Consider the following 20,465-nt stretch of genomic DNA (forward strand, 5'->3'; position numbering starts at 1 on the left):
CTCGGGTACCTCCTTCTTCTCATATACCTCCTCCTCCTCCCGACTAACGTCACGAGAGGAAGACGCCTAAGATAGCCAACTCCTTGGTGTAGATGAGGATCCTGCAGGTGCCTCATCCATTTGGACTCGGACTCGACTCCGTCCCCGAGTCACTCGTTGTTGCGCGGCTCTCTTGCGCCGAGCTGAGGCTGTTTATGTCTGCCTCCCCTGTCTAAGTCGATCGATCGATGCCTGGTTGTTAGTCATTTTCCTAGAAAAATTGCCAGTGGTAAGAGTATAATGAAAACAAAATTGAAAATTAAAAAAAAAAACTCAAAGCCAATTTCGAAAGTGCATATCTAAAACTAGTCAGAGATGATTTCGGATATGCACTTCCGAAATTACTTGCGAACAACCATTTTTTACAGACTTCCATTTCTTACCCTAACTCATACAAAATCCAATTTTTTCCGTATAAACACTATCATTGAACTACAATAACTTCAACCTACAACATTATCCTAATTTCTAACAGCCCTAATAACATTGAGCTAGAGTGAAGAGTTGTGGAATCTTACAAAATTTTGAAGCTTTGAGTAGAACTTGAATGGAGCTTTGAGCTTTGAATGGATCTTGAATGGAAGTTGTGGAGTAGTAATGCCTTGACAGGAACTTGGTAGAAATGGGTTTGAAGTAAAAATTTTGTGTTTTGAAGAGACTGTAAATGGTTGTTTGCGTTTTGTGAAAAACCCTAAAATACTTCGGATATACATATCCGAAGTTTTTTTTTTTTATAAAAAAAAGGTGATTTCGGATATGCATATCCGTTGACACTTTTTTTTTTTTAAAAAAAAGGTGATTTTGAATATGCATATCCGAAGACATTTTTAAAAAAAAACATAAGGTTACTTCGGAGATGCATATCCGAAATCACTTTTTTTTTTACAAAAAAAAATGTCTCCCGATATGCATATCCGAAGTATAGGGATATTTTGGGGGTTTTCACCGCAGGTCTATGAGTATGTATATGGGTGCATAGAGAAATTCTCTCTTTTTACACTAACAAGTGGTGTAAGCATTACCCTGCGCCCCATTGAGATTTTAAAAAACCATAGTTTTTGAAATTTTAAAAAATCATGGTTTTTTAAAAGGGAATTGCTAATCCATCCTAAGTGGAAGAAAAGTCTCTTATGAAAACCATGATCTCAGATATGTATCTATGGACGAATATTTTGTCTTATCAAAATCATGACCACTTGAGTTGAGCCCCATATATTATGCAGTTTATTTTCCTGAAAGCTTGCATCAACGTATCTAATTACATCTACCTCTTCTTGACTTCCATATATAAAAAACGAGTCCTTAGTACTTCTCAAGTAGTTAAGAATATTCTTAACAGCAAGCCAATGTGCATCGCTAAAATCAGACTGGTACATACTTATTACACTTAAAGCATACGAGATATCTGGAATACATAATACAAAATCTTATTTATACAATCCCTTTCTTCCTTTGATGAAGAAGATTGTATTTTTGATAGACACAAGCTATGTTGCATAGGTATGAAACCTTTCTTGGAATCATGCATATTAAAGTGTTTCAACACTCTATCTATGTGTGTACTTTGACTTAAGCTAGACAATTTTTGGTGATCTATCTCTATAGATCTTGATTTCTAATATATAAGTTGCTCCACACAGGTCCTTCATAGAAAAATATTTCCCTATCCATGTTTTCACTTGGTGCAAGGTAGGGACATCTTATCCAATGAATAATATGTCATCTACATAAAATATTAGGAACGCGATCATGCTCCCATAAACTTTCTTGTAGACATAAGGCTCATCTTCGTTTTTAATGTATACATATTATTTTACTGTTTCATCAAAACAAGATTTGACTTCTGGAAGCTTGCTCCAATCCATAAATTGATCGATGTAACTTGCATGTATTTTGAGCTTCTTGTGGTATGCCAAATACTTTAGGATATGTCATATACACATCCCCAAAAAGATTCCCATTAAGGAAAGCAGTCTTGACATCCGTCTGCCACATTTCCAAATCATGATATGTAGTGATATCAATTAAAATACGAACAAATTTAAGCATTGCAATTGGTGGAAATATTTCATCATAGTCTACAACATGAATTTGATTATAACCCTTAGCAACCAGTCTGGCCTTATAGGTATTTGCCTTAACATCCATGTCATTCTTCTTTTTGAAGACCCACTTGCATCCTATTGGATTAACTCCTACAAGAGGCTCTTCGAAGGTCCAAACCTGGTTTGTGTACATGTAATCCATTTCAGATTTCATGGATTCTAGCCACTTCTCAGGCTCAGGGCTAGTGATGACCTCTTGGTAGGTCTATAGCTCATCTTTATCCATGAATAATACATCTCCGTGCTCAATTACGAGATAATCATATCTCTTAGGTTGGTGACATATCATGTTTGACCCATGTTGGTCTTGTTCTACATGAGTAGGATTCTCTTCCACAATCTCTTTTGTTTCCTGCTTATATGACTTCATTATGATTCTTTAATTACTAGAAGATCTACTTTACTCCTGCTGATTCCTTTGGAAATAAAATCCTTTTCTTGGAATACTCTAGTTTGAGCAACAAACACTTTGCCCTTAGAAGGATTGTAAAAGAGATATCCCTAAGTTCTTTAGGATACCCCACAAAGAAGCATTTATGAGATTTGAGCTCAAGCTTAGTTGAAATTTGTTTCATTTCACATAAACTTTGCAACCCCAAATATTCATGAAAGACATATGTGGTCGCTTACAACTCCATATCTCATATGGTGTCTTCTCAACTATTTTGGAAGATCAACATGACTCATCATGGACGAATCATGTCTAACAAGGTTCAGTTTCTTCTCCCTGATACACTATTCCATCGTGGTGTTTTAGGAGGAGTTAATTTTATAGAATCCCACACTCTTTCAGATGATCATCAAACTCTAAGCTTAAATATTCACCACCTCGATCTAATCGAAGAATTTTAATATTCTTACCTAGTTGGTTTTGTACTTCCTAGAGCCAAAGGTAAGTTTGATTTAACTCGTTAAGTTTCATCCTTCTAGTATTAATGTTATAAATAGGCGTTTCAAGATCAAGGACACATAATTCATTGTTCATTTGTGAAGTAGCATAGAATACATCATTCAAATAAATAGAGCAACAATTATTATTTATTATAAATAAAAAAGCAAACTTGTATTCCTAATAATTGCAGGTACATAATAATAGTTTTCTAACTGAATTATTAAGCCAATAGGTAGAGTCAATACATAAATTCCTACGACTAAAGCACAAAACTTTTCTCCATTGTCAACTTGTAGATCAACTTCACCCATTTCCAAATCTCTACTCCTTTTTAGCCCCTTCATAGTAGTAAAAATGTGAGAACCACATCTAGTATCCAATTCCCATGATGCAAAAGTAGATAAATTTATTTTTATAACAAATATACTAGAAGTTTAAGTCTCTACTCCATTCTTCTTATCTTTCAGGTACTTTGGGTTGTTTCTCTTCAAATGTCTGGTTTTAACGCTGTATAAGTAAGTGCCCTCCTTATTTATACCTACGTAAGGCTTCAAAGTATGAGAAATAGGGCCTTCAAAGTATGTTAGAAACTTCCTTTCATTTCCCTTTATTACCCTGCTTATTGGGCCTTTTGTTCTGCTTATTTCCATTATTGTCCATGAGAATGACATTCCTTATAGATTTTAGATTTTGCTTAACAGTTCTTAACATGCCTAGCAACTTTAGCAGATATTTGTCCATATTATTCATATTGAAATTAAGGACAAATTTACTTTAGCTCCACGACAATGATTGTAGGATCAAATCAGTCGCAATCTCTTTTCCGAGGGGAAAACCAAACCTTTTAAGGTTCTCCACATATACAATAATTTAGAGTACATGGGGTCCTACAGGGGTTCCCTCAGATAGATTTCCTTGAAATAGGGTTTTGGAAACTTTAAACCACCCATGCCTAGCCTTCTCTTGATAGAGCATCTTCAGGTGTTCGATAATATCGAACGCTGCTATATTGTAGTTGCACATCCCTAGAGAAGTTGGTTGCGTGTCCTTATCATATACAGGGGGCAATTGTGATATAGTTATTTTGTTGCTTATCTTATCACTTTCGTTTATTATCTTTGAAATTGATTCATGAATCTTTTTAGCATGCATAAATCCTTGTGTGTATTCAATCAAGATAGTGAGATTCTTAGTCATTTGCATATGTTGGTGGAATAAGAATGTTATGTGTTTTTTATCTGTCCAAAGTGGTATGTAAAATCTCAAAGGGTTTTGAAAACTAATATTTTTGAGATTTTACACTATTGATTCGAATCATAAACTTTTATACTAACCTTCTGATTTGAATCAAAATGAACATACACTTTCTGGGAATTTATGAACAAATTGATTCGAATCAAATTTTCAACATGATTCGAATCACACTCTTCATGTAAATCTCTTTTCAAATTGATTCGAATCAAATTTTGTACATGATTTGGATTACACATATTTTGCTGTATTTTTCAAAAAAAATTGTCAGCTTTGATTCGAATAAATATTCGTATATGATTTGAATCACGGGGTACATAATTTGAATAAAACTTTGAACCTGATTCAATCAACAGAAAAATGGGTCAAAAATCTGATTTTCTTTTATTCCTCTTCACTTACACTCTTGACTTAAAAAATAACTTTATTCGATTCAAATCTAAATAATTTTTCTAGTCTTTTGTGTGCTTCATCTCAAGCACATATATTACCTTTTGTCAATCTTATCCGTGAAAGAGTTCATAATCATTTTTGTGAATTTATGTGAAAAATCAACCACCTCTTTTGAAGCTCTTTCCGTAGAAATCTTTCATCTACAACCGCGTCCCAATTCTCATATCTTGATCATGAGTGAATGTTAATTGATTGGGAGAAACACCGGCTTGAAACTAACCGTTCTTGGTAATTTGTTAAAAAAAATTCAGGTTCTTTTAAGATTGCGGTTGTTGTCATTGGTGCTGACAAATTCTAGTGAAAAGAAGAAGGTCTCCTATCCGGAATTGCCTTAGTTTGAATGGGTGGAAGGCTACAGATAAGAAAAATTTCTTTTACATCAATAGAGAATTCACCGCTTAAGGAATCGATAGGATCAAGGGGTTGATTGCTACACGCGAAGTCTTGGAGCAGAATTGGTGATATTTGAAGGTTGGAAGCGTTAATCGAGTGAAGATTGTGTAGGAGGATTTGGCAGTAGGCCATATACAAATCAAAATCTAGATCGAAGAGTTTATTTTTTATTTTTCTTCAGCAGTATCGTGGACTAGTGATTGCATATTCTCTCAAGATATTTGTCAAAATAAAGAAACAACTATTAAAGTGGACGTAGACTCACTCGAGGACAAAAAAGTCGAACCCATATATATATATATATATATATATATATATATATATATAGGAGGGTTATATTTACTCCAGGAGTAAGTTATTTTAACTTACTCCAAATCTAGACCATTGATTCTTTTCAATCTAATGGTTAAAAATAATAAGTATTTAAATGTGGAGAGAGAAAACTATTACTTATTATTTTTAACCATTAGATTGAGAAAAATCAATGGTCTAGATTTGGAGTAAGTTATAATAACTTGCTCCTGGAGTAAATATAACCCTCCTCATATATATATATATATATATATATATATATATATATATATATATATATATATATTCCAGTGTCATCTCTGTATCTCTTACTCTTGATTTTCGTAAAACATGCATGCTTAGGGTTATATTTTTAGTAATAGAGGTTTAATTGATAATCTTAGGTTTTGTTGGATTTAGAAACCTATTAAGGGCTTTAGTGGTGATTAAAATCTGAAAAATATCATGCTTTTAGAATTCTCCTTATTTATTAATTGTGTAACCACATCACGTGAATTATTCTGTTGATTCAATCACATACATTGTGTTTCCTCGTCAAATACAGTACGATATTTGTAAAGTGATTTGAGTTGCTGCTGAGTAATTGTCAATTGAGTATAATTTCATATTTCCACTCTACAAACTTCCGCGCTCAAACTCTGAAAAATTTTTGGTTATTCTCATTTGACGAATCGATTGATTTCATTTTTGAAAGTCTATTCATCCCTCTAGACTATTTTCTATTGCCATATTCACACCCAAGAATTCTTATGTTACTTTTGCAATTTAGAGTTCATGGTAGTCAGCATGAGGCAGGAAGTTTCTTTAGCATCATCAACACACTTCTTATAAACATCTCTTTCAGCCTTAGGAGTAGAACTAGGAGGTTCCTCTTGAGAAACATGTGTCTCTAAGACATATAACTTTTTTCTCATGTTTAAGGATAATCCTCAGGTTTCAGTGCCAATCCATAAAATTTATTCCTGACATTTTTTCCTTGTCAAAGATTAATCTCAAAATGTTGTTTGAAGTGTTTGTTGACAAGGTAATCTACATATAAAAAACGCAAAAAATATATATCATTAAAAACAAAATATCCAATTAGGCCTTTAATTAAACATGCTTCCACTATTTTACTCAAACCAAATGACCCTCACCATTTAATTCAAAAAATCTCGTTGGAAGATTTTCTAGTTGATCGACATCCATATTTCACTTTGTTTCAAATCAGCAGTGGGCTGATTACAAAAAAACTTAGTTATTTATATACAGGGGAGGAGCCAAGGCCCAGCTAGCCCGGGCAAGTGCCCGGGCTCAACCCCTATTTTCTATGCACTCTCCACAATTTAATAGTCGATTTTTAGACAAAATCAGGGGCAAAATTAGTAAAAATATGGTGTGAAAATTAAAACAGGTGAATAATCAATGGTGTAATGTTTTTGCCCAGGCTGTATAAAATTTCTGGCTCCGCCACTGTTTATATAGGAACTTATCTGATATAATACTTAAATATTATTAATTAGGTGAATAACTTATTATTCTAATTTCTCATATGGTTTGTTCTTAACTCTTACTTCTAAACTCATATAATCTTATTAACATTAGTTTAGTTTAGTTAAACCCAAGTTTTAGCATGTTTCACATTATTAATATAGAACACATACCTCACGGTGGACGAAACATGTAGCACCCCGATTTTTTATATTTAATTTTAATAGAGTTTTAGGAGTGTTTTTAAATTAATTAGTTTAGTTGGTGAATTGTGGGTAGACCTACAATATTCAATGTAATGTAGAACGAAGGTTTAATAGCTTAGAAGTGGATTAAAATTTAATTAGAATTTCTATTTAATTATATTAATTTATTATTAGAAGTAATAGAGAAATCGGAATTAGTGAGTGAGAGGTGTTTTGAGTAAGAGCTAGGGTGTAGTGAAAGTTTTTGGGATTAGAATTATTAATTATTTGAGAATTAAATTTATTTAAATAAATAAATGATTGTGCTATTTTAATTTAATTAAGTAATTATTGAACTAAAATAGAATAATTAGTTAATGGAATTATTATCTAGTTAAATAAGATAATTAAATTTTTAGAAAAAAATTTAGAGTTAGTGAGGGTGTTAAGAGAATGGAGGGGTGTTAAAGAGAATTAGGGTGAGTAAATATATAAAGTGAGAGTTAGAATTATCAGATGGTGAAAATTGAGGAGTAGGGAAAAGAGGCAAGGAGTCAGAAGCTTGAGCGATGTTAGGAAAGAAAGAGAAAGGTAGATCCCAAAGACAAGAATTAAGGTAAATTCAATTGTGTTAATTTCTTATTTTTATTTTTGAACCAAATAACTTTGAACCCCCTTGTTATTTACTTTAATTTTCACATAGTTACCTTTTTTAAATTCGCAATCTCTGTGGAGACGAATTATATTTATTACTTCAATGAGACTAGTAACTTGCTAGAATTTTCATCAATAATCATAGTGAGAGTGGAGATTATAAATTGTGTACATGAAAACTCTTATAATTGTATTTATACTTAGGGTTCATTGGAGAAGATAAGAGGAATAAGCCTCATCTTATAAAGCCTTTGACCGACCCAGAAAGTGCGGCACCAAAATTTAAGCTAACTCAGATCACTCTCTCTTTATTAAATCCACCAATACCAATATCACCATCATTTTGGTTTATGTTGATGATGTTTTAATTGTAGGAAACTCTCATTCTGTATTTATAGAAACCAAGGATGCTCTTCATCATGCCTTCAAAATTAAGGATCTAGGCACTTTGAAATATTTTTTAGGTTTAGAAGTTGCTCGCTCTTCCAAGGGCATTTCACTTTGCCAACGAAAGTATTGCTTGGACCTTATTGTTGATCCAGGTCTCCTTGGCTCCAAACCCGTATCTACTCCATCAGATCCTTCCATTAATCTTTGTCACGATGATGGTGAAGATTTTTTGACATTCCAGCTTATCGAAGACTCATTGGCCGACTTATTTATTTCAACACCTCTCAACCATACATCACATACATCACACAACAGCTGAGCGAAATCCTCTCCAATCCATCAATTACTCGTCATAATGCTGCTTGTCGAGTCGTCTGATACCTCAAATCATGTCCAGGAAAAGGTCTCTTCTCCCAACACAACTTCAAAATGCACCTTCTTGGTTTCTCGGATGCTGGCTGGGCTGGTTGCAAAGATATTAGACGCTCCATTTCAGGCTCATGTTTCTTCATTGACCGATCTATTATATCATGGCGCACTAAGAAATAACAAACAATGTCTCGTTCCTCATGAGAATTCGAATATCGCGCCCTTGCAGCAATAACTTATGAACACCAATGAGTTTTATATCTTTTGTGTGACCTTCAAGTAACTTGTGATAAACCTCCAGCTCTATACTATGGAAACCAAAGTGCCATTCACATTGTTGCAAATCCCGTATTCCATGAAAGAACCAAACACTTGGAAATCAATTGCCACATCGTAAGAGAGAAATTCTTTGCTGGATCATGAAACTTATTCCCATCTCTTCCAAGAGCCAACTTGCAGACTTCTTTGCTAAGTCTCTCCCATCACAACCATTTAATTTTCTCATATCCAAGTTGAACTTGACCGACATATATCAAGTGTCAACTTAAGGGGTATCTTAACCAATAACAACAATAACAAAAAGTTAGTTATGCAAATTAGTTAGGTGGTTATATTGTTAGTTAACTTGCACCATAGGGTTTTATATAATACATGTGTCATACACTTACATAGAGTGAGCATCACCTACATGTATATATGATATATGATGCAATCTTCACATTCATTTTCCTATGAGAAACTACTTTCTTTCTACTTCATTTTGTTCATCTTTCTCTCATAATAAGTTTAACTCCTCACAAACTACTTATGATTATTTGTTTTCCGAGATTATTTAACTATTGAAAAGTAACAAGCATGAGTTGAAAATATTAAGAAATAAAGTATGGAGAAGTTCCACGTTAATTAGAAAAGTGGAGATTTTAGAAAAGTGGAAATTTGATCATTTATATATAAGTGAAAGAATCTCCGCACCTATCAATATAATGTTTTTGGCGAATATGTGATGTATCATAAGGTGTATTGTTCATAAAGAAAAACTCCAAAGAGAAACTCCAATGTAAAAATGTCTTCTCATATTAACCTCCGAATTGATTACCTAACATTAACCAATCACATTTTTTTTTTAAAAAGTTGGCATTATAGAGTTTTTTAAAACACATTCAATTATAATATGTATAAGGAAATAAAAAAGTTGGCATTATAGGGCTTTTTTAAAACACATTTAATTTGCTTAGCAATTTTTGTAATATGTGTAAGGAAAAAAGAGATAGTTGTATAAGAATAAATAGAGTATAACCCAGTGCTAGTGTATGTTTATTGGACTCTTGTGCAAGTGTATAAATAACATTGATGCTCAAAAGTGACAGAAATTATCCATTAATTTGTCTTCATTACTTTCTTTCACTCAATAATTCAATAACCTGTCTATGATGTTTCTCCCAACAATTACAAAGAAAAAGAAAATGCCCTGAATTTTATTTTCCACACAACATTTTCCTTACAATAAAAAACGTATTAATTTCATCTCTAACAAAAACACCACCATTTTACACAAGAACAAGAACGTGCATGAAATGATTCGAAATTCACAAAAGACAACGTAATAACTTGTCGCTTTACACCATCCTAGTCAGCTCAACACAACAAAAAATCAAAACATGATCAAAGAACACCTCACATGGCTTTTGTTTATTTGCGACAAGAATAGATTCATGGCATCCTAGCTTAATACAAAACAACAACCACCAATGGGCAGGGCCATGGGTTACCATTCTCAATTACAATTTGAATAAGAATGTTGGTCGTACATTTTCTTGCATTTCTTATGTTCTTGGGACCATATCATGTTATGTAATATTACCGACATTGTTTAAGGTACTATGTTAGAGTAAGATTTTGTACTAGATTCCTTAACTAGGTTATGATTATTGTGTAAAAGATAAAGTTAGTGAAAGTATGTTATAATATAAGGTAACAAAGTTTCTATAGTTGTAGGGTAATCAACACTCTTTTTTAGTAAATTGTAACATAAGCAATGAATTTCTCTTTTCTTTTAGATGATTTCACTTTTGATTTGAAGTTTTTTATATCTTAATCAAGTTTGCTTATGAGTGTGTACATTTTTATACGTCTAATTAAAGTATCTTAATTGTGTAGCTCGCGGATACACTAAGTAAATATGTATTTCACCTAACTTTCTTTGAAGGGATATATTTTACCTACAATTCTATTTGTTAGTTTGTGCACTATTTTTTATTTATAAAAATATTTGATTGATAAATATGAACGTTTTAATTATATCAATTTTAAACTAACAATTTACACATCATTAGTTTACTCACTATAAGAGTGTAATTTTAATATTATGTCAGAGTTAATTTTGTTTCAACCATTTTATATTTTGGTCTAAATCTTCTATTTCTAGAAGAAAGTGATTCTAATAATTCAAAATTTAACTTAAAATAAATAAAATTTAATTAATAATTATTTTAACAGAACTCTCAATAATTTATATCACACGTAAAAAAATAATTTAAGTCTGATGGTGGAATACGGCCAATTATTGTGAGTTTTTTTAGTCAGTTTATATTCAAGTTTGCAATGAAAAGGATTAGTAAGGAAGGACATGACACAAAATCTCAATGACTTTCAGTTTGGAGTTGGGGTACCGAGCGGTGCTAAGGCCATTTTGTACTGTGTCAACAGAGTGTTGAGCAAGCAATATGGAGATGACTCTTTGACTATGCTCACGGTAGATTTCTCGAATATTTCAACCTAGTAAATCGATAATCTATAATGCAAGAGATAAGGGTGAGATGACCATTTATTTCCTTGTGGGTTGAGTTTCTTTATGGTTAGGTTGCATGGTTATACCTTGGGATTAACATATTATGCCAACCACTAGAGTGCAACAAGGTGATCTGTTAGAGCCACTCCTTTTCGTCTTTGTGTTACACCCACTTATTCGTCAGATTCCCCATAATTTTAAGCTTCTTCTTCATACCTAATATCTTAATAATGAGACCATCATTCCGTTGACATCATTTCGAAGACCATTCTAAGATTAGGTCTCGAATTAAATATTCATAAATCTGAGAACTTTTGACCTTCGTGTATAGTAAACTTTATGGGGAGTTGTTTCCTTCGAGCATTGCGAGACTAATGTTGGCGATGAAGTTGCTTGAAGGGGCTGTTAGTCGAGATGAATAATTTATCAAGGAATTTTCCATGAAGAGAACGCTCAAGATTGTTTAGTTAATGCATCTTCTGCTAAACTAAAGGATCTTCAGAGTGAACTTCTTCTACTTTGTTTTTGCATGGGTATCACCAAACTCATCTTGATCTTAGAATGTGTCAACTTAATCATATGAAAAAAACAACTATTTAGTTTGATAAATAAATGTGAATGGTGTTTGAAAACATCGTGGTTGGTGGATGTCTTTTCTTCTGGACTTCCATGGAGTGTGGCTTCTTTATTTATTAGAGTTGGAGAATTTGATTTGTACTCGGCAGTAGAGGTTGCCTCATATGTGTATGTGGCTTCTAGGGTCATATCTTAGATTACATGATCATATATTGAGAGACAATTGGATATATGGTATGGACCTTGATTTCGATAGAGTTTTGGATGATCTTAGTATTGTGATTCTAGATTTTTACCTTAGTTGTTTTTACTAGAAATCATTGTTCCTCCCAAAACACAACAAATTTTGCTGAGTTTCCTTTTAAGTAAAAGTGTTTAGGACATGAATGTGATGTTTGACTTGACCACGAGGCAAAATATAGTTTTTTTTTTATGTTTGCAAATAACATGTGCTTAAGATTTTCTCCTGGCTATCCATATTGATGGTTTAGGCCAACATATACCCCATATAGAGAGTATCGTACCATCCTTAAATATCAATTATGATTCCTTTATTTTCCGTTGATGAAGTTTTTTTCTTCTGTTTTTTGCAATATGTGTTTGGATACATTTGGGAAACACGTCATTCATTGTAAGAAGTTTTTAGGATTCAATTGCCGATATGACTTTGTTAGGGATATACTATTTAATATATTTCGGTGCATCAGCTATATGTAAAGAAAGAGGCGCCTATAAATTTCTGACTGACCCGCATGAGAGGGGATCGATACTTAGACCAACATATATTATGGTGTACAGATGGATAAGAGGAAAATATGCATGTGAAGACTTGATCAGGATTTTTTCATTAGTGAGATTGAAGGCTGGAGATTTTAATGTAGGATAGACAACTCTTAAAATTGTTTTAAGTAATGTGGTCAAGCATAAGCAATCATGTTCAATAAACTTTCAAACTATTTGTCTTTTAACACTTTTAATTTTCTAATATTAGAAATTGTGAATCTTTTAAAGAGAATATAAAGTCTCATGCATATCATTGTTTTGTTTACGACAATAAATTTAATTTAAAAAAAAAATTCACTAAAAAAATAGTGGCACTAGTTATTATTCGTTTTATATGGAACAAATAATTAAAAAGTATTAATATAAATAAATTAAATTCATAAATAAATGACATTAATTTAACAGGATATGAACATGGAGACTTTTAACACAAACCTTTATTTTGCATTTAATATCAAAGATATATACAAATCAACATTTTCCCTTTATAAAAATACATTTAATAATAATCCTTAAACTTATGCAGTCAAAAACAACAAGTATAAATCTTAAATAAAAACCTTAAATTAATTTGCCAATACGTAAGGTGCGTGCAATCACGACGATATAGACAGAGAAAAAAAAAAAAAAGGTGTCCCCATATAGATTGGTTGGTCATCTTTTTCCAAAGTTACATTCTCATTAAATATCTCAATACTATCTCCCTTTCAATTCAAAACTTCAATTCACACATTCACACAATTTTATAAACCACTGTTCCAATTGTTCGATCAAGATCAGACGATTCATATCGACACAAACACGGGCGTGTTGATACAATTATATTCTCATTATTACCTTCTTAAATTCTTATTCATCTCATTCAATTTCATCTATGCTATGAAGAAGCTTTGTCCCAACCTTGATCATGAATATGGACTCGAAACCGTGCTCGAAGTTCCTATCCCGGAAGAGATTTTCATCAACAAGAGTGGAAACACATGGAAAAACATGAAGCAATGGATAAAACCAAACAATGAATCAAGATCATCATGTTTTGAAGATTCAAACACAAATATTCAATTATTGCTTGGTGTTGTTGGAGCTCCATTGATTCCTTTCCCTATCACCAATGACTACAAACCCATCATCACTCACAACATTAAAAGCCATAACATTGTAAGTATACATGAAACTTTATTTTTGATTGATCTTTAAACCCTTTCAATATATATTATATAGAAATTGCAGACAAACGGACAATCGACTGATTTTTATTTTGCTTATATTATTTTTTGTGTTTGTGAAGGAGGCGGCGATGGCGAAGTATATAGTGAAACAATACGTGGCGGCGGTGGGAGGGGAGAGTGTTTTGAGTAAGGTTGAGAGTATGTATGCAATGGGGGAGGTGAGAATAGGGACATCAGAGTTTGTGGGAGGGGAAGGAGGTGTGAATAGCAAGAAGATGGTGAAGAAGTTGAAGAAAGTGGAGGTGAAAGAAGAAATGGGAGGGTTTGTTTTGTGGCAAAAGAGACCAGAATTGTGGTGTTTGGAATTGGTGGTTTCTGGGTACAAAATTAGTGCAGGGAGTGATGGAAAAGTGGGTTGGAGGCAAACACCTTGGCATCATTCTCATGCTTCTAGAGGCCCACCTAGACCCCTTAGACGTTTACTTCAGGTAAATTTCATTTAAAGTTCATTAATTTTCATTTGTTTGTTTCATTATTGCTTCAATTAAAGCTATTCAATTTGAATGAATGTATGGTTACTCTTTAGAAATTAATAGCATTAAACTCCCTAACATTCAACAATATCTTATGTTCATTGTCACACACGTATAAGTAGTTTCGAACACATATCAGTGTCCGATAATATCAATAACATTTAACAATATCATGTGTTTACCGTGTTTAACATACCTATATGTAGTGTTTCACGCATATCAGCAATAATATTCTGTACTAGAATGTGTTCAACGTGTGACACATAAATAGTGTCTGACTCATTGTCCGACAATATTTAACAATATTATACGTTCAGTGTCTGACATGTATAAGTAGTGTCTGACTCGTATCAATGTCCGACAATAGTGTTATGTTTTTAAATTTGATTTCACTTAACTTTTTCAAGTGTGAATCTGGTTTGAATACAATGTATATGTTATGTTCTCATTTCACTTTTTTCATCTTCTCTTTTTGACATAAAAGTGTAGCTTTCTATAACAGAAAAATCTAAGTTTGGATATTGCCATCTTACCTAACCAAACACTGCCTAACTCAATCCATCCCACCTAAAACCGGATACTTCCTCCCTTCCCATTTGAAAAAGGTCACTTTATATTCCATATTGTTAAGGTCTACATTTAATAACTATATAGTCAACAATTTAATAGGTAATGTATGAAAATCCTAAGTTTGAAATTTGAATTTATCCAATTAGTTAGTTGTGATATCCCCAAATGTCAACAATACTTGTCATTCTCATTCCTTAGTGAATGACAACTTGCTCCCATTTTTATTTTTCAAAAAGCTTTGTTTTACTTTTATTCCTGCCCTTCCAACCCTTTTGATGGGTCACTTTGAGTTGATAGAATTTAGGCATTGGATTGCTGTACATGGGCCATGAGAAGCCTCACTTCCATGATAAAAAGGAGAACATGATGCTATTGTGCTAAAAAAAACAAAAATACTAGTAATTGAGAAACAACTTTATACAAATTATAAGGTTTTAAATAATGCCCGAGGTCGGACAAGAGCTTTCCCGATTTTGACTAATACAAGTATTGTGTTAAAATTTGATAAGATATGACAGAATATTTGTACTTGTGGATACATGCCCTAACTTGTGTCGAGTTTATTAGAAAAAATCTATGTTGATTGAGTTTGAGTTTGAGTTTATTTTTCATAATTTTAAAATATGGATATGAGACACGTATTTGAGACACTGATAACTACTTCGAACTTGTTCTTTAACCCGCTTATAATTTTAAACATTTAATTTTGATAATTTAAAATATTAATTGTTTGGTTAATATAAATCATATTTGGTTTGTCTTTTATTATTTAAAATATTTGTAATGTACATTTGAATTTTTCAAGATTGTTTTAATTTATTTTACTTCTAATGTTAATATTGGTTAGACTTTGACATGTATTATGAGTTTACAAAAATGACTTTTCTTCCTGTTTTTTTTTCTCAGTATTGAAACTTTGCAATACTTTTTTGTCGCGGTTGTTTTTCTCGTAACATAGTGCTTAAAACCTTGCAAATAATTATTATCATATTCATTCTGCATATCTCTTAATAGTCAATGAATGTCATTTAACAGGGTCTTGATCCAAACTCCATAGCCAATCTATTCAACAACTCAACATGCATAGGAGAAAAAACAGCAAACAAAGAAGAATGCTTCATTCTAAAGCTCGAAACAGACTCAACTTCATTACAAACAAGAAGCAGCAACAACATAGAAATAATTGGCCACACAGTCTTAGGCTATTTCAGCCAAAGAACAGGACTTTTAGTCCAACTAGAAGACACACATTTGATCAAACTCAAATCATCAGAAACCGAATCCATATTTTGGGAAACAAACACAGAATCAACCATACAAGATTATAGAATAGTGGATGATATTCAAATAGCACATTGTGGAAAAACTTGGGTCACTTTGTCAAGGTTTGGTGAAGGACCTGAGAGTCATTCAAGGACAAGAATAAAAGAGGTTTGGAAAATTGAAGAAGTGGATTTTAATGTTAAAGGGTTGTGTTTGGATTGTTTTTTGGCTCCTAGTGATTTGAAGAGAGAGGAAGAAAAAGAGATTGTTTCTGTTGGTAATGGTAAATTACCATTTAGGATTCAATCTGGTTCTTTTAAGATTAGTGGTTCTAAAGTAGTTGATTTTAATGATGTTGATTCATGTCTTAGTGAAAACATTCAAGATATGTGAATTTGATACTAAGTTCATTTCATGTTTGATTTGGTCAAGTTTGTAGTTGAGGAATATAATGTTGTATTATAAGTTACATAAATTAATTCCTCTAGTTTTGGATTCTTAAATTGTTCAGTTGAATTCCTTTCTCTAAAGTTGGAAGGATGTTCTTTGGTGATCTCCACATGAAATTTCTAACTCTATTTGGAATTGGAGCTTTCCAAATTTCTTTCTAGAGAGATGAGCTATGTGAGTTTAATGAAGCATGTATATCTATGACTTGTTTGGGATCCATTTGTCATGCCAAAATTTTGTTTTTGCCTACCGTCCATCTAGCTCCTACTTCAAGATATTTTTTGCATTAAGGGTGCTCATCCAATTATAACTTGCATGATATTTGTTTTGGAACACCCACAAGATCTATGAAGAAGGAGAAATAATAAGTATGGGAAAACAAGGTGTACATAAACTATGGTCTCTCATCCCTGCAAAGTACATAAGACCACATCCTCCATCACATCTTTTCCTGTTGGATCCAACTGAATGACAACTCGCATAAGACACTAAATCACACGCGGATGATTTTAACTGCCCATACTATATAAAGACCAAATCGCTCGATTTCGGGAATTCAATTCAATTCCATTCTCGAACTACTTTTCACTGTCACTGACTTGAACGTTGAAATGTTAATCTTGCATCAAAAGTCTGATATGATATGTCAAACTGTATTCCATCACTTTATCACTTATCTATAGTTCTCAATTTGGAACAGTGACAACGAATATGGAAATTGACTATTGATTCCTACCATTTTCAACGAAAACCACTGTCTCCTCACGGAAGATTTAGATCATCGATGTTCTTCTCACAAAACACCGATCTTTTTGCCGAAAAAATCAAATATTAAACTAAAAAAAGCAATGGTGATGTAGAAGATTATTAGATCATCCGCACAACGTCATGCGTTGTTGAGGCTGTTAAATCAAACAAGCTCCACCTCTTCCTTCAATGGTGAATGATCCAATTCTAGTGTGCTCTCCATCCATTCCTTCACAACATGATCTTGTTCCTACAAGATCTGACTTTGGAACGTTTCAAGCCCTTTCATTTTTCCAATCACTCTTGGTGACGACCTCAAGAGATCCTCGCTTGAGGGCCAACTGAAAGGGTCTCGCATCTTATACCGCTTTGGATAAGGAAGAGTGGGAGAGGCTGAAGTGAAAAAATTTCCCAAGGAGCAAGCCTCCTTTAGGGTTTGCAAGATCACAACCTCAAAAGGTGAAGGTGTACTTGTGGACGTCCTCCTCATCAGGAATATTGTTTTATAGAAACCCATCTTACCTGTTAGTAGAAAGGTAAATAAAAAAAGTGAGAACACCCAATTTGAAGCGATAAAGGAGAAATAGGGGAAAGTCTTTCACTCCCTTACCAAATATAATTATGTTAGCTGAGAATTTCGACAGATCGAAGTAAGGTGATGTGAAAATGGTTTTTTTTGAACTATTTAGTGTATTTAGTAGTTCGAGGAAGTTTGTATTAAAGTAAAAACTTAGAAGATTTTGGAAATACTCGCGAATACACTTCGACGATAGTGTTTGTCAAATTTGAAGTTTCGAGCGGGAGAATTCAAATTTCAAGTTTATAGGCTTTTTCCAGATGAACGTGTGGAAAGATATGAAGAAAGTAGCGTTTGTAGATACGAACATGGTGCTCATCTGTATAGAGACCGTTAGGGTCAAATTAGTATAAATAGGAGTCTTAGTTACTAGATTTGGTGTGTTCAAACTGATATACAAAAAATCACTAAATTACTCAAAGTACCAGAGCGAGAGAAACAAGTTTTGCTGATCATGTATGTATTAAGAACACCATAGATTTCCTTTACATTCTAAGTATATTTATTGTTTTCGAATAAACACAAGTTCCATTACATTGTCTTTTGTTTCATTTAATTTCCAGTCAAGTCTTTATTTTGTTAAACTTTATCATTTCTTGCATACTAGGAGCCTTTTATTCGAATCTCGTTTCTTTAGGTTTTTATTTCCTTGTCGAATTTCACTATCATATACTAAGTTATTACTCAAGAACTGAATCATGGATAGAATGATATTAAAATTAGCACTTGTGGCACATGTCCTAGGATCAATCTAGTCGATCCTATAAGTTACCAAATACATTTATAAATTTGGAGGACTAGCGGTTGTTTGTCAGAAATCACTGGTAAACAAACTCACCTCTGCTTTATGGCAGCCTCCTCCATTAACAGGTGAATTTTTATACACCATCTCTTCTTCTATCTTGATGTAATAGTATAGGGTCTCACACCGCAACAAAGTATATACTTTCTCAAAATGCCACTACGTTATTCTTCAAATAGGCCTCCTTTGGAGACAACTCATCAAGAAGGTAAACATAAGTGCCCAATACAATCAAGAAATGATTTTGGCGTCAGAATTCAGGAAATTTGTCATTATTGACCAAGTGACTTCAAACACGAGAAGGGTAGGGGTTAATTGTGTTGGTTGAAAATTGTGTGATTATAAAACAAATTGACTAGTAAAATATTTTAAGTTATTTTTATAAAACACACAGAGAATGGGCAGCAGATTAAATGATAAAAAGATTAAGAAAATGAAATACAGCGTACAGAAAATCAAGCGGTGGAAAGTAAGGAGATAAGGGAAAGAGAGCATGAATTAGAGATTTATACATGTTCAAGCTAACCATTTGGCCTACGCTTGTCCTAAATAGTTTCCTCTTGAGAGTTCCACTAAAGATGTTAACTTCTCACAGATTATGCCCACAAGGCTTTTTACAGTCAAGCGGAAATTTAATTTGGTTAATCCCATGATCCAAATGATATATTTAATAGGGTAATCATCCAAATAAAATGAATGATTTTATCAGGTTAATCTAATCTCCAGAGCTTTAAATCGGATAATCTTAAGAACCAAACAACAACTTCTATTCAATATATTACACAAAAGACAATACCCTATTGAGTAAATTACAACAATAACACAACACCAAAAGAACTAGATCTCACATATATTTTCACTTTTCAAGCATTAATGCAACTTCGTGAAGAATTACACAAAGATGAAGTAGAGGAGAGTAGAAAGTGAGAAATAATAGATCTAGATTCAATTTCTAGTATAAAATGAAAATGAGGAGAAGACATCTATTTATAAGAAAATAAATATCTAAATAAGGAAAGTTCCATGGGCTTTCTTAATGATGTATCGATTAACTATAGTTGTTAAACGATGAAGAGATTTCAGCATACTACAACCTTAGTCCCAAAAAGAAAGCCCTAAAATAGTTATGTGATTTAATCGACTAAGAATATTTCTATCGATTAAGGAGTCTTTTTCCTTGATCTAATCAACTGGACTAACTCGTTAATCAATTAGTAAGTGTAAAATACTTCCCAATTGATTAGGAACAATCTTTGGTCAATTCCATACAAGCCTTGGTAGTTTTTCCAAGGGTTTTAAGGTGTTTTAGCGAATTATGAGAAGTTTAAATAATTTTATTTTTCTTGAGTGACTTGCCTTAGTAATTCAAGAATTACTCTCGTACAGTTACACTTAACTATTTACTCAAACACAAGACTTAGTGAGCATTCACACTTTCTCTCTTTCACAACCTTGAAGTTTCTAAATCCCTTGCTTGGTTCCATATTGATTTAGTGTTACATATAGGACATGACTCTTTTAATTGATGAGGTTTGATATATATTTTTTGATAGATGTCGTCATCATATATTGTAGGCTAGTAAACCACCATTCACTTTAGTAAATGTTGTTTATCCTTAGGTATTGTCATCATTGAATGTGGCTTGACATCTTAGTCTCATAAGGAACATCTAGATCCTAATAGAACATATTGA

At 32.8% G+C, this 20,465-nt stretch overlaps 1 protein-coding gene across 1 annotated transcript; it reads left to right on the forward strand.

Annotated features, from left to right (window-relative positions):
• Positions 1-13,299: 13,299 nt before the first annotated feature.
• On the forward strand, positions 13,300-16,696 carry LOC131633288 (uncharacterized). Its single transcript, XM_058904001.1, has 3 exons — positions 13,300-13,818; positions 13,949-14,317; positions 15,968-16,696. The coding sequence occupies exons 1-3, from the start codon at positions 13,540-13,542 to the stop codon at positions 16,586-16,588; spliced, it is 1,269 nt and encodes a 422-aa protein (XP_058759984.1). The 5' UTR covers positions 13,300-13,539; the 3' UTR covers positions 16,589-16,696.
• Positions 16,697-20,465: the final 3,769 nt, after the last annotated feature.

Source organism: Vicia villosa, unplaced genomic scaffold (genome assembly GCF_029867415.1).
Source record: "Vicia villosa cultivar HV-30 ecotype Madison, WI unplaced genomic scaffold, Vvil1.0 ctg.001104F_1_1, whole genome shotgun sequence".
NCBI lineage: Eukaryota > Viridiplantae > Streptophyta > Magnoliopsida > Fabales > Fabaceae > Vicia > Vicia villosa.

Bases quoted from the DNA above. Each gene is read 5' to 3' on its own strand.
- LOC131633288 (XM_058904001.1), top strand. From the start codon at position 13,540: ATGAAGAAGCTTTGTCCCAACCTTGATCATGAATATGGACTCGAAACC. The intron at 13,819-13,948 runs GTAAGTATACAT...GTGTTTGTGAAG, and splicing joins ACATTAAAAGCCATAACATT to GAGGCGGCGATGGCGAAGTA. The intron at 14,318-15,967 runs GTAAATTTCATT...GTCATTTAACAG, and splicing joins CCCTTAGACGTTTACTTCAG to GGTCTTGATCCAAACTCCAT.